Below are 13,888 nucleotides of genomic sequence, written 5' to 3'. Positions count from 1 at the left end.
TGCTGAAAAGGCGACAAAATGGAGAGGAAGGTCAGCAAAGCTCAGTTTCTTCAAAAATCTGTAGTACTTTAAATGAGTCACAAACTCACCTCTTCACTCATTGAGAAAATATTAAGGTCAGTTTTATTGAAATATGCACCAAAACACTTGTAATGAAATTTTTATATGCGCTTCATGTTATTTATCCCATAAAAAATATTGTAAACAAGAAGAAATATGCACATGTGCTGAAAGAAAAAAATCAAAAATTGGGTTAATTTAAAATGAATAAATAAGAAAAGTTGATATATACAAATTATTAGCATCAAAGATATTTACAATTAAGTTTTGAAATGCCATTTTTTTTCTGCACATGCTTACAGTGTGAGTGAACAGGAATCCACTATGGTCTGCCCCCTGCAGGTGATAGAGAGGCATTACCACAGTGAACACCTGTTGCTCATTTGTCCCCCCCCCCAAAAAAATAAAAAAATAAAATAAAACAAAAAACAAAGAAACAAAAAAAATCTCCAGTGTAAAAGTGTGCTCAGGATGGCACTAAGAAGAAAAAAAAAATACATAGCAGTGCTGAAGAAAAAACAAATCTTAAAATGAAAGGAGACTTAAAATAATTTGAAAACTCAGCACATTAAAATCTATACACAGAAGGAGCAGTGGATCACCCTTTCAGAGCAACAACATCGTTTTTTTTGTTATAAGAAAAGTACCAAAAATAGAACAAAAATAGAGTACAAAATAGATTTTCATTGGCACAAAAATCTTTGCAGCAGATTAGTTTTGCTTTCCCTCATCCTGAGTTGACCTTTTCTGACCAGAAACAGCTGTATGAACCCCATGGCAGCTATGACACATTTCCAGTTGATCAGGGTGAAATAAGTTCAAAATTAACCAGATCCACAACGTCATAAGAAATTATTATAGGCTCAAAGGAAGACAGTCTGAGCTTGTTTCAAATTGTATGTGAAAGAAAATGTGGTAAAAATGTACGTCTGTCTGAAAAACGTATCAGCAGAACAATACTTCCCAAGTTTGACTCACTGATCATATTCCATAACAGCCAGAGAAACCAATTAAACAATTATTTTGCACTTTTTTAAAGATTCTCTGGATAAAAATGTATGAAAAAAGTTAATAACTTTGAGATAAAAACAAAAATGGTCAGTGATTGTACCCCGATTGATGCTGATCTCTGCCCCTTTATTCCCACACATGCATGTCCATGTTTGCATATCCAAACAGCCTGGTTACAGGTTATCCCCAGGCTGGTACTGAGGCTCAGTGGAGGTGAAGTAATCCTCCAGGAAGCCCTGCAGGTACTCGAAGGTGGGCCTCTCCTCGGGCTCCTTTCTCCAGCAGTTCAGCATCAGTTCATGGAGAGAAGCAGGACATTCAGTCGGACACGGCATCCTGTAGCCGCGCTCCACCTGATCCAGAACCTCTCTGTTCACCATGCCTAGGATGACAAACCACACCTTAAGAGTTCATCATTCTGCACAGTGAAAAAAAAGAAAGTGCCCCCACTTTCTCTACTACACGTTTAAGTATAAGAGTGGTGTCCAAATTGCGACTCCAGGGCCATTTGAGGACCCTGACTGATTTTGTCCGGTCCAAGACTGGAATTTAGGAATGATTTGAACCTGGCCCTGAAGGGTTTTTACTTACTTTTACTTTTCAATAAAAAGGACAAAATCAAATCGTACTTGGAAAAATGTTAAGTAAGGCACAAGTATTTCAGTTTCTTTCTTTTGCTTTTTGTATTCTTTATATAAATTTTATCTAAATTATACTTTGGATGAATTAACTTGCAAACAAATAAGCAACTTTCCCTTATGGATCAATAACATGTATTCTGGGACACCTCTGTCCAGTGACTTTTACTGCAGCTAGATATGCTTTTATTACATTTTGCAAACTTGGCAAAAATGACTAAGCAATTTCAAAGATGTAGTGAGCTAAATCCTTTCCTTTTAGCAAATTCTTTTCAAATAAGCAAGTGAGAAGTCTTTCATTCAATAAGGCAAACATGTGAAACCTTTTAAGTTTTGGATCTGAAATGATTAACTATTCCCCTCTACCCTACACACACATATTTGAGAATTAGAAACTACTACTACTATTTCTACTTATAGTTGAAAAAGGGTGTACTTTCTCTTTAACCTGACTGCTTTGCACACATGATGATAGAATGCCTAAAGTATTGATGTCATGAAACGAGGTCTGAGAAAAAGAGCCTTGCCTGGGTAGGGCACGCGACCTTTGGTGGCCAGTTCAACCAGCAGGATCCCAAATGACCAGACGTCAGATTTAATAGTGAATCGTCCGTACAGCGCCGCCTCAGGAGCCGTCCACTTGATAGGAAACTTGGCGCCTGCAGGAAAACAGATTGATTAGCATGCCAGGAAATCAATGACTCGTACAAAGCTGCCTTACAAAATCTGATCTTCAACTTAATGGAATTAGAGATGGATAATAAATGAGGTCAACAAGAGTTGAAGATTCTGACTTGCCATAGGAGTTAGCGATACATATAACTAAGTTTTAAAAACATCAAATATCAGCTACAGATGATTTGTGATAAGCTGTTCATGATTTTAAGGAATGCTGTTCCAGGAAAGGATTGGGAGAGTGAAAAACACTGGGAAGCAACAACATGAATCAGTTTCCATGTTCGTCAGTAACTTTTGAGCCTCATGATGTTGACATGTGACCCAGCTGCTTGTTTTAAAGAGAAACCAGTTGTATCACCACCCACAGCTTTCAGCATAGAGGTTTACGTCAGAACTGCCATTTCATTCTGGCTGAGCATATATCTACCGCTTCATCTTCACCAGTCACCGTTCCAGTTAAACGAATGTAGAAACAGGCTATGACAAATTCAAACCGAGCGAGGACATGCAGCAGGTGCACTGCAAAGGTTTTTTCACAGAAACTTAAAATTGAAGGAATTTCAGTGTCTGAAATTGGATTAAACAGCTAAACTTAGTAAGGATTGTGTGATATATTAAAGAAAATATTTTTCTTTCTACTTTCTAATGCTTATCTCAAGATTGGGACACAGACAGAAAATTCAGAACCAAGAGACTCTCCTACAGGAAGTTCAGAGTCCAAACTCAAATCTTTTCTCTTGTTTTTAATGTATACTTTATATGTTTTTTGAGTGAACCTATGCACATCGATGCTGCTGAATTACTAATTTTCTAATATGTTCTATTCAAAGTTGTCTGGGTAGCATCCTCATCATGTCATCAAATCACTTTAACTGGCTAGAGAAGCATCAAAAGAAATTTTGTGGTTTAGTTTTATTTTATTTTTGTAAATAATGCATAAAATTAGCATGGAAAAAATATATTTTTAAACTTTTGTGAAATAAGTAGTTTTTATATGGAGCTTCTAGAAGAAAAAAGAACACTTGGAAATTTTACAAACATTTTAAAGCAATCATTGTTGTCATTACTAAAAGATTTTTTATGTCATAGTTTTAGGCTGTATTAATGGGTTGAAGAAATAAATAATTGAGTTTAACACAAAATAAGTTCCTCATCCCATCAATCTGGGTGAGTCAAGCCATTATTTACAGTAACTGTCTGACAGACATTTGTGTTTGGCTCCAGTTACCTCCTCCTGTCAGTAACTTTCTGCAGTTTCTGCCTGTAAGTGCGCGTTGGAATCTGGATGAACCTGACTAATAATCAGTTTCACTTCATAGTGCATCAATCGCTGCATGCGCTGAATTACTGTGCTTAGTAAATATAAAACAGTTTACAAATGTTAGTGCTATCCACATCAGCCCTGAGAGGAAAAATACCCTCCGACCCCCCGTTAAAGCATGCTTTCATCATGATCAGCAACATTTTTTTGGAAAGCTAATTTAAATTTTATCAGCTACACACCAGCATGAACTTTTAGAATGAAGACATCACTCAAATAGAACCTGTATGACAAAATTAACTTGGCTAAAAGATGCCAAAAGGCCTCACACCATGGAAGAAATATGCATACAGGTGGGAAACAAAGTTATTGACATCTCTCAGTCTGTAAATAGATATGAATCCATCCACATATAGAGAAAATTTGGATGCATTCATATTTTGAAAGAAGTAATGAAAGAACAAAGATCAACATCTAAAGTTCTGCAGGTTTCACTCCCCTCAATTCAGGTCAATATTGAAGATTCAACAATAAGAATGAAACCAGGCAAAATGGCCTCCATGGCACAAACTGTGAATGTCCAAAAATCCCCAAAACAGATATGATTGAGATGTCGTAGTGTGACATTAAACAAGATTAAACATTAAACCCTGTAATTCTCTTGAGAAAAGTGTGTCAAAATTCCTCCACAGCAATGTGAAAGACTGACTGGTCGTTATTACAGATGGCAGTTGCTTCTAAAGTGGCGCCACAAGTTATGAGGCTTAGGACTTTTACTACTCACCTTGCCTGGCTGTATATTCGTTATCCTCAATCAGGCGAGCCAAACCAAAATCAGCCACTTTGCAAACCAGATTATCTCCAACCAGGATGTTCGCGGCGCGGAGATCTCTATGAACGTAGTTCATTCTCTCTACATAGGCCATTCCTGAAGCAATCTGATGAAAGGTGGCAACATTTAGGGTTTATTACCAAAAACAACAACAAAAAATCAAAAAGGTATAGCATCTTAAACTTATGATAAGAAAATATTCTGACCTGAGAGGCAAAGTCCACCAACTGAGGGAGACGGAGCATTGCACTATACTGTCCCTTCAGAAACTCCAATAAGCTGCCTGTTTGTAGAGGAGTTTGTTAAACGCTGCAAGTCTTTAAACAACTAAGAAAATTTCATGGAGAAATTCAATTATAGGGTCTAAAATGTTAGCATGCTGACCTTGGTCCATGAATTCTGTTACAATGTAGATGGGCTCCTCAGAGACCACGGCGTACAGCTGAACCAGCTTCTCGTGTCTCAGTTTCTTCATGACCTGAGCTTCCTGCAGGAAGGCCTCGGGGGACATGGTGCCGGGCTTCAGCGTCTTGATCGCCACCTGTGTGGTGCCGTTCCACGTTCCTGATGAAAAGCAGATCCACTATCAATGACACATGTGTAACAACTCAGGACTTCCTTCATACTTTCAGCCACGAGTTGCAAAGTGTCCTATTAAGGTGTTAGAAAGATAACAGGATGGCAAAAAATGCCCTTATTGTGAAGAGCAGACTTTAATACAAATGACATTCATAGAAGTTGAAAACGTTTTTGTGCAAAATGTTCAAGGGTTTCCAGATTTATTATTCAAATTTTGCTAAATTATTCAATATTTAAGGAAAATAAATTACTGTGCAAACTTTATATTTAATAAGTTTAGTCTGATCAAAGCACAGTTTGGTTTTATTCAAACTTGTTGAATCATTGGTGTTTTAACCTGGATGTAAATTTGTAATGCTGTGGGTTTTATTTTTCACTTTTTAAAAATGCTTTGCGCCTATAATAAAGTTTCACTTTCACTTACACTTCAGTAGCATTTAGCAACAAGCACAAGAATAATCAGGACCGGTGCTCCTCAGGGGTGTATTCTCTCCCCACTCCTCTTCTCTCCTCACAATCTTATTTTTTTATAACTTCAAAAACTTTTTGTGTGAATGTTTGTATTTGTTGCTGTTGTTATACCTGAATTTCCTCTTTGCGAGACAATAAAGGCTGATCCTATTCTATTCCACAAGTAGTAATAATACATAATTATAGTAAATGCTCTTAATTTAAAGATTGAATTTTATACATTTCCAGTGTCAGATTGTGATTATGCACTAATAATGAAAGACATTGATTTATGTTTACAGCAGATGTCAGGTTGCTAAATCTTTTTTAAAAATGTACCAGTGGAATAAAGAGAACCAGCTATTTTTATTACGGAAAAGTAGGAAATATGTTGTATGACCTACCTCTCCAGACTTCTCCGAAGCAGCCTTGCCCCATCTTGACCTCCAGGCGAAGCGACTCTCTCGGGATCTCCCAGGCATCCTTGGATAAGCCCTGAGTCTGAGGCTTCAGCACGGGACAAACATCCGTCAGAGTGTAACACAGACCGTCGGCATGCTCTGAGGAGGACACAGCGTTTATTAAAAAATAATAAACGTTTTAGTTGATAGACTGAGTTGGAAACGTTCTCCCAGAACTCACTACGGTAATGATTGACAAGCTGCTGCAGGGTGGCGAATGGTGTGCGGGATGTGATGTAGAAGCCCCCGCTGTCCAGCTTCCTAATCTTGTAGTGTTTCACGTTGAGCCCTCTGGTGTTGTCACAGTCCAACACTGACAAACAGTAAGCACCTGGAAGGAAAAAAATAGATAAGTTAACGTTAATGCGTAAGGTTTGTCTGAAAATTTTAATGTGTGCTAAAAGCGACTGTACCGCGGAGGGTTATCTAGGGCTAGACAAACACAAACGACACCAAAAGGTGAAAAATGTCTGTAAAAATTTAATGAAGCACTCAAAATTTCACATGACCAAATTACGTGGTGAATGAAATTCTGTACCCTCTGTGTCAGGAGAACGTTCTGCAGCCAGAGATGTGAATCCGACAATTTTCACTGCACTCCTGATGGATTTCTCTATAAACTCACATAATTCTGTCAAGGTTGTAACAGTGTAAATCGACAGCTGTTGTTAAATAAACAACCACAACAAAACTCTAAAATAAATAAATAAATAATAATGAAAAAATAAACCTGGTTCTCATGGTGCGGAATGGGACAGATTATTTCAGACGACTGTCTCCATGTAACTTACGAGCAACTGTTTCCAAATCCACAAGATTTGTCACCCATGATGAGATGAATAAACACAGTCAATGAGCTTTTGAAAGAATAATTATTTCCTATATTCCAGAGTAGGAACCGAACGCTTCAGGCAGCTGAAATATTTGGAATATAAAGACCTGAAAAACTGAGAATCTTCAGTTTGGTTTGAGAGAATGAAACATTTTCTTACTTTTTTTTTTCAAAACTTGCTGCTCACAAAGTTAGGCATAAGGATTATTCGTGATGAATCACAGCACTTGAGTGTGATTAATCTGATTTTTTTTCAAGCGATTGACAGCACTAAAAATGCCCAAAATTTCGCATTGTGCAATGTTTTGATTTCACCACAAGAGGGAGCAGTCGTAGCGCACACAACCAATAGTGAAACATCCAGGCCCAAGGCCACTTCCCCCACTTCCTCTGTTTGAACTGGATGATGTGGCTTGTGGTTGTACAATTCTTAGCTTCAGCTCCACACTGACCTAAATTCTGTGTTTTTCCCTCATCCAACCAGTTCTTCCCTATTGATTCTAATCAATCTCCCTCCTTTTCTCTCATTTGGACTGATGAGCACTGAAACAGCTGATTATAACGAAGGTTAAAAGAAGGCTGATCATTTGAATCCCGTTTTACATCCATTTAATTTACATTCAACCTGATCTCAGTGTCTGTATCTGTGGATGCAGCAGCTGCCTATCAGGAGCCCCGTTACTTTACAGGAGCGTCACATCCAACCTTTCCCCTGCCACCTGATGGGTTTTCTTCTGTACAAACGCTTTTACAAGAACACAGCAGGGAGTGCAGTGAACAGTGGGGGAACATGCCTCATTGCTTAAAGTTTCCTTTATGTCCTCTTTGTTCAAATTGCACAGAGTTTAAACTGAGATTCATGTTGAAGTCTGAACATTTTATAAGTACACAGTCCTCCACATGTACTGACAACGTCAGTATCGATGTACAAAATGCTATAAAAGACATTAATCTTTTATTGTAGCTACAGAATTTCAACCTCTAACCTCTTTATTTAGAGAAGAAAATTGCATTATTATTTATTTTCTAAAACCTTTGGGTATGTCATGCTGTTGATACGCTAATGGAAGAAGGTTGTTTGTGACTTGTGAACCATTTTTCTCTTGATTAGGTCAAATTTGATCCATTTTTTTACATTTCTCGCAAAGACAATCAGATTTTTATTTTAAATCTCTTGAAATTTAAAAAAATGAATGATGACAAGCCCACAGCATCACACATCCTCCACCATTCTTAAGGGGTGCTTCTCGGTATCTTTTATCTTTGTTTTTACATACAATGTTGGGAGTTTGCTGCAGACAGCCGGAATCTAATTAAAGCACATAGTTACAGTTAAAAGTCTGAGAAGTGTTTATTTATGTGATGTTATCACAAAAACGCATCTTTGCTCCTATTCCTTCCTCATCACTTTGAATGGTGGTAAGACACACGTTAGTTCCTATCTTGCCATCTTTGTCTAAGACTTTTATTTATTGTTTTGACTCCAGACATGGACACGTTTGGAGAAACACCTAATGTTTTGTAGCCATTTACTGAGTTAGAAAGACAAACAAAGTATGTTCTTTTTGTCTTTCCAAATGTGAGTGCTTGCTACAAATGTCCCTCTAAATCTCGACATATATATGGAGGTGATAATATATATAAACTAGTGTTAATAAATGAACTAAATTAAATTTTTCTAAATTTTTCTGCTACTTTTTACAAGTTTTCACCAGACTAAACATGTGGAAGAGGGCACAAGTCCACTAAAACTCTGCACATTAAAGGAATTTCACCTGGTTTTGTTAATCAGTACCTGAGAACAAACCCTGCTTCCCAGGTCCAAATATTTAGTAGGAAGGTGATGATCATGGCCACTGGTTCTTTATTGTCCTCACCATAAAATGTTATAATTTGTTGTTCAGATGAAACTTTACAATCCCAAACTGTTGCACAGGTCATATTTAGAAAGAAGAGATTTTGAGAGAGGACCCTCTCGTCAAAGTTTTCCAATTGTCAATAATTTAGCTAAACTTTTTGAATAATTTGTCTTGACAACTCTTCACAGATGTTTTTTTAAGATCATGGTGTTTTTCCATCTTGGCATTGTGTTAAACAATACCTGAATATTCCAGAACAGCTAAATGTTTGGTTTTCCAGCGAACCAATTGAATTAAGTAACACATATCTGCTAAGTAAAAGCAAATATAATTCAGTTTTCATATAGTGCTTCTGATATAAAATCCAATTGATTTTAAACTGTTGTTTTCAAAACCTTAAATATTTTATTTCATACATTTAATTTTAATTGGTGGCAGCCTATTTTAGTGTTTTTGCCTTAGTATTTAAAAAAATAAAATTTAACTTAGTTTTGTGAGAAGATTTTATATTTACAATCTAAGAGCACGAAACACAATTTAAATTAGGTGGTAGGAATCTCTGGGAATTCAAATCACTGTTTTAATTTTGCAGTCGTAACTCAACAGACTGAATGGGAAAGGTGAAGCACTGACCTTTGGTGGTCTCACTCTCTCTCACCACGAAAGTCCCTCTTCTGTTTTCTAAAGCTAGCAGCATCCTTTCCGAATCGCGGCGTGTGATTTTGGCAAAGAACCATCTAGAGTACAAATAAAAAAGACAAACACAGCAAATCCAAGACATCAGGGAGCAGAACATATGTGGGAATTAGAGCAACAAATTATGAATTCATCTAGTAGACTGTTAAAGTTTATTTTGTCTCTCTCAAATGAAGCTTGAAAGTAGATGCCAAACACAAGCATTGGAAAAGTGACAAATTTCTTATTTTTTCACACATTTAATGCATTAGTTAGTAATTTATTAGTTTGATGTTTTCCTTCATTTCAACGTAGCAAAGCAACAAGTCTGTTTTGAAAAGATTACTCATTTGATTGATTTCAAAGTGTTAAAAACCAATCTGTTTGGGGAAAAAGTGAAGTGGAGTGGAGAGTATGAGTAAAGAGACAAAAAGCAGCAGAGAAAATAAAGTCTGTTCTACCCGCATAAAACTGCAATTATGAACTGGAAGCCCTGATATTCATTCAGTATTTCTTTCTCCAGTAAACGCTGCTTACCTGGAATCTAGTGTCAGTTTGAGATCACTGATGCAGCAGAAGGGAAAAGTGAAAAAGGAGGCAGTTACAGATAAAGGTTAGCTCATGCATCATGCTGCAAAGGCGAGCAGGTAGGCATGCAAATTCAGAAAATTCTAAGCACCCACACAAAGTTTAAGTTAAGATATTTTGGAATAATTTTTTTGGTAAGACAATGCTGAAGAGTCAAAACAGAAATGTCCATAAATGTCTCTGCATCAAAGCAAGGAATCAGAGAGAAATAGCTTATGACTGCAGATTGCATTAACGGTAGCTAACATGTCAAAGGTGTAATAATTCTGCCACAATACATCAATTATATGAAGAATAAAATAATAATTACAAAAAAACAATGTTTTTTTATAAAGTGCTGGGAAAAATTATGTGCTCATTATTTTTACATGCTGTAGGAGTCAAACACTCCAAGTCATGAGGTGGAGAATTATAAAAACACACATTTAGGGCAATATTTTGCACTGCCTTTGAATAAACCAGAACCAGAATCAGCAGTGCTAAACTACTGCAAGGCATTTTAGCATTGTCTTGACAATTAACCACCAAGGTTTTAATGGTGGAGTACCAGAAGTCTACTGTAAACACATTATGGAAATAATTTAGCTCTTTGCCAAGCTGTTGTTTGTATAATCATTGTTGATTTAAGAGGTATGGGTAGCGAGATTTAATCAGTTTTCAAGCTATTTGATGCAGCAGTCCAAGCTATGCCAAGCTAATCAAAAACAATGTTTTAACTTCTCAAAATCTTAGACCTTTTCTTCAAAAAGTAATTTCAAAATAACATAAAGCTCCAAGAGAGAAAGCCTTTAAGAATTAGGGAGTGGATCATCATCGCTCTTGGTGAGACACAGATAAAACAGAACATGTAGAAAAAATAAATGAAGGGGTTTACTCTTCTGCCTGGATGGAGTCAGATGGAGCCACATAATTGCTGGGGATATAACCGCTCTTTCCGGTGGTCAGGGAGTTCGCTAGCCACCAGTCCCCTTCCCTGCACAGATAAAATGATAAGACTTAGCATTTAAACCAAGGCTCGTCACACATCAGATACACAAAGATCCATTTTAGGTTTATCAAGTCTCTAAAAGCATGAATCAAAGCGACACTGTCATTTTTGGTCACACTGGTAAACTCAAATGAAGCTACATTTAGACATGGTTGAGCTCTTGGCCCTAGAGAAGCTTGATAAACATAAGCCGTGGTTGCTCTACTGTTAAATTAAAAACAAACACTAGTTTGAAGCCATAAAATCATACAGTCATGCATTCATGTGGGTATGAAATAGAGGAGATGCAGTTGCTGTATGATTTGTCAGAGACTGGTTTGCTGCAGCTTTGCAGCAATATCTTTACTGAGTGAATTTGGGGCAAAACAAGGTTCACTCTCATTACCTCTAGCTGACCTATGGCAGTGATAGTGCTGCAAGGCTTTGCATCAGCTCCCCTGGATTACTGTAACAAGGATTTCTGGGCCAAGGGCAGAGTTATGTGATGAAGTGGTATTACACAGGATGTGGACTACGTGACAAACAAACGAGGTCAGGCGTTCAGTATGAATTCAAAATTCCAGAAAAAGCTTAACAAACCTGCAGTTTATCTTCCTCCTATAAACAAATAATGGTTCATGATGCAAAAATGAAAGAAAAAATGAAGGGGAAAAAAGTGGAAAAAATGAGAGCAAGTTAGGAGCAGCAAGGCTAACATCACAGATCAGTGTGAAGTATCAAACACTTTCCCTACTGAATAATCAGGACTGAAGGAGAAAATGTAGACGCATTATTATTATTATTAGTATTATTTTTAAGATAATGTATTATTTAAAAAAAAATGCTTCTGGATTTCTCCTGAATGCTTTCCAAACCTTTACAGATTCCAAACTTTTGCAAACTCAAATTTCAGGACTTGTAAGTTAGCTATGGTTCATGGCTTATAAGCTACTTAGCCAACTAGCTTACAAGTTAGCTAGCTAGGTAGAGCTTGATATCCATCAATAATAACAAATCTAACTAGAAAACTAGATAGTTGAGCATCATTTTTTCTTCAAAAACTAATCTAATTAATTAATCTAATCTAATTAATCTAATCTATAAACTCAAACTCGATGATCCAGTTTGGTTCAAGGTGCCAGACGCAGCTATAATCCACTATTGTTCAAAGCTTCTGCCTTCTAGGTCAGCAATTTATTGGGTGAACAGGATTGTGTACACTGTATATGGTTCACTGCACCTCTATTGATAATCCACAAGTGAAAAAACAAGCATGACCCTCCCTTTTACATAGGTTAGCACTCCACTCAGTAAATAAGTAGGTCTTGCGGAATGCCCAGCTCTTAGGAATAACAAACAATATTTCATATCATTTCACAATCACTATGTCATTGCAAAGGTGTGCCAAGGCACTAGACTAGATAGTCTGAAAATTTATGAAACTGGAGTGGGAAATATTTTAACCTAATGTAATTGAAAGCTTTGTGGAGGGACTTCGAAAGGAAAAAGAGTAAGAATGCGGTAAGGTCATGATGTATTGTTTATGTTTTCTTTGTGTATATTACGTGTTATTTAGTATCTGGAGACGCTCCCCCTTCTTGAAAGACAGATCTGTCTCTGTTCGGGACTCGTAGTCGTACAAGGCCACAAATGCCGTCACACCTTATGCAAAAAACAGATAAATGGGCTTTAATTAGGAACTAAATGATGCCGTAAAATACCAAAGTCTAAGACATCTCACCTGTTGGAGTTGTTCTGTTATTGTCCACACCTCCAAACAGAACGAGTCCGGCATTATTGGTCACTAATTGTGGATCCGTGTCCACAATCGGGCTGCGGTTGGGTGTCGCTGACTGTTGAGCCGAGTTGTGGTGCAGACTGCCAGCCCCTCCCCCTGAGCTGATGTTACTGTCCAGGCTGCGGTTTCGCTGGGCAATGTCTTTGGGCTTACTCTTGGATCCCCCCATGGCCAAGACCTGCAGAGCATGAAAGACTCAGTGAGAAGCCAGTCAGAGAATAAACAGCTATAAAATGTACTAAAAAGTGAAAATTACACATAATTTGGCATCAAACAGTCTTGCTTTCTTTTTGGGTTGTTCATATAATCCATTTAGGGTCTTCTGACCACCTCAAAGCCAGACACAGACTTGAGAGAAGGTCTGGAAAACACTATCACAAAACTTTCCCCACAGACTGAAGAGCAGCTGCCACTCTTTGGTTTCAAGACAAATATGAAATCCCCCTCATTCCACTGCAACCAGCAGAGCAAACACACAGACAATATTTGCCATAGGCAACTGCAAACACAGATCTCTGGAACAGCCGCATGTACATAGATTTGCAGTCAAAGGAACTGTTCATTTTCTTCTTACTTGACTCAGAGATTCCCTAAAGCAACACATGTGCCCAAAAAGACTAAAAAGGTGAAATTGTTGAAAAGATGTTCACATAAAGACATCCTGCATTAGGGGAAATCTGCACCTTAAGATCCTAAGTGAAGAATTTCAAGTATCTTGGTGTCTTGTTTATGAATGACAGAAGAATGAAGCATTGACATATGGGTTGAGCCGTTGCAGTAACATAGACAAATCTCAAGAGTGCCATAATAAGGAAAAATAAGAGCCAAAACGTAAAGCTTTTGATTTTTCAGTACTTCTACTCCCCAACCCTCAACTAGGATTGTGACACCAAAACGTACGATTCTGTACAGAAGCAGCTGCAGTTAGCTTCCCCTGTAGACTGGTGCGGCTCACCCTTAAGGCTCGCCCATGCTGCATCTGAAGCATTGAAATCGGTTCTCATTCACAAAGATGAGCGACAAAAATTGTGCTGTTCTGTTCAAAGATAAGCGTCAAACAATATGCCAAAAGGGTGTCCCCTTCTCAACACTTTGTTGAACTATTTTCCACAGAACTCTAAGAAGTTGTATGATTTATTTGTTGTTTCAACCAGTCCGCTTCCACTGTCCTGTTTTTGTATCCACACAGGCGACACAAA

General features: G+C 37.5%; 1 protein-coding gene across 3 annotated transcripts in view; it reads right to left on the bottom strand.

Moving 5' to 3' along the window:
• Positions 1–470: 470 nt before the first annotated feature.
• The window catches only part of src (v-src avian sarcoma (Schmidt-Ruppin A-2) viral oncogene homolog), a 32,040-nt gene continuing 18,622 nt past the window's right edge, over positions 471–13,888 (bottom strand). The window contains exons 2-14 of one of the 3 annotated variants that reach the window (XM_055056785.1): positions 12,633–12,867; positions 12,457–12,553; positions 11,492–11,509; positions 10,799–10,897; positions 9,874–9,900; positions 9,295–9,398; positions 6,152–6,301; positions 5,914–6,069; positions 4,865–5,044; positions 4,687–4,763; positions 4,433–4,586; positions 2,237–2,368; positions 471–1,453 (exon numbers count right to left, since the gene is read on the bottom strand). In XM_055056785.1, coding sequence (XP_054912760.1) covers positions 1,245–1,453; positions 2,237–2,368; positions 4,433–4,586; positions 4,687–4,763; positions 4,865–5,044; positions 5,914–6,069; positions 6,152–6,301; positions 9,295–9,398; positions 9,874–9,900; positions 10,799–10,897; positions 11,492–11,509; positions 12,457–12,553; positions 12,633–12,858 — 1,629 coding nt within the window. In that variant the 5' untranslated portion in view covers positions 12,859–12,867 and the 3' untranslated portion in view covers positions 471–1,244. The remainder of the gene's footprint in view (positions 1,454–2,236; positions 2,369–4,432; positions 4,587–4,686; positions 4,764–4,864; positions 5,045–5,913; positions 6,070–6,151; positions 6,302–9,294; positions 9,399–9,873; positions 9,901–10,798; positions 10,898–11,491; positions 11,510–12,456; positions 12,554–12,632; positions 12,868–13,888) is intronic. The other 2 variants (XM_055056787.1, XM_055056788.1) reach the window with 2 other exon arrangements.

Source organism: Poeciliopsis prolifica, unplaced genomic scaffold, assembly GCF_027474105.1.
Source record: "Poeciliopsis prolifica strain line A6 unplaced genomic scaffold, Auburn_PproV2 SCAFFOLD046, whole genome shotgun sequence".
In the NCBI taxonomy this organism is placed as follows: Eukaryota; Metazoa; Chordata; class Actinopteri; order Cyprinodontiformes; family Poeciliidae; genus Poeciliopsis; species Poeciliopsis prolifica.
This window is presented reverse-complemented; position numbering and strand designations above follow the sequence as displayed.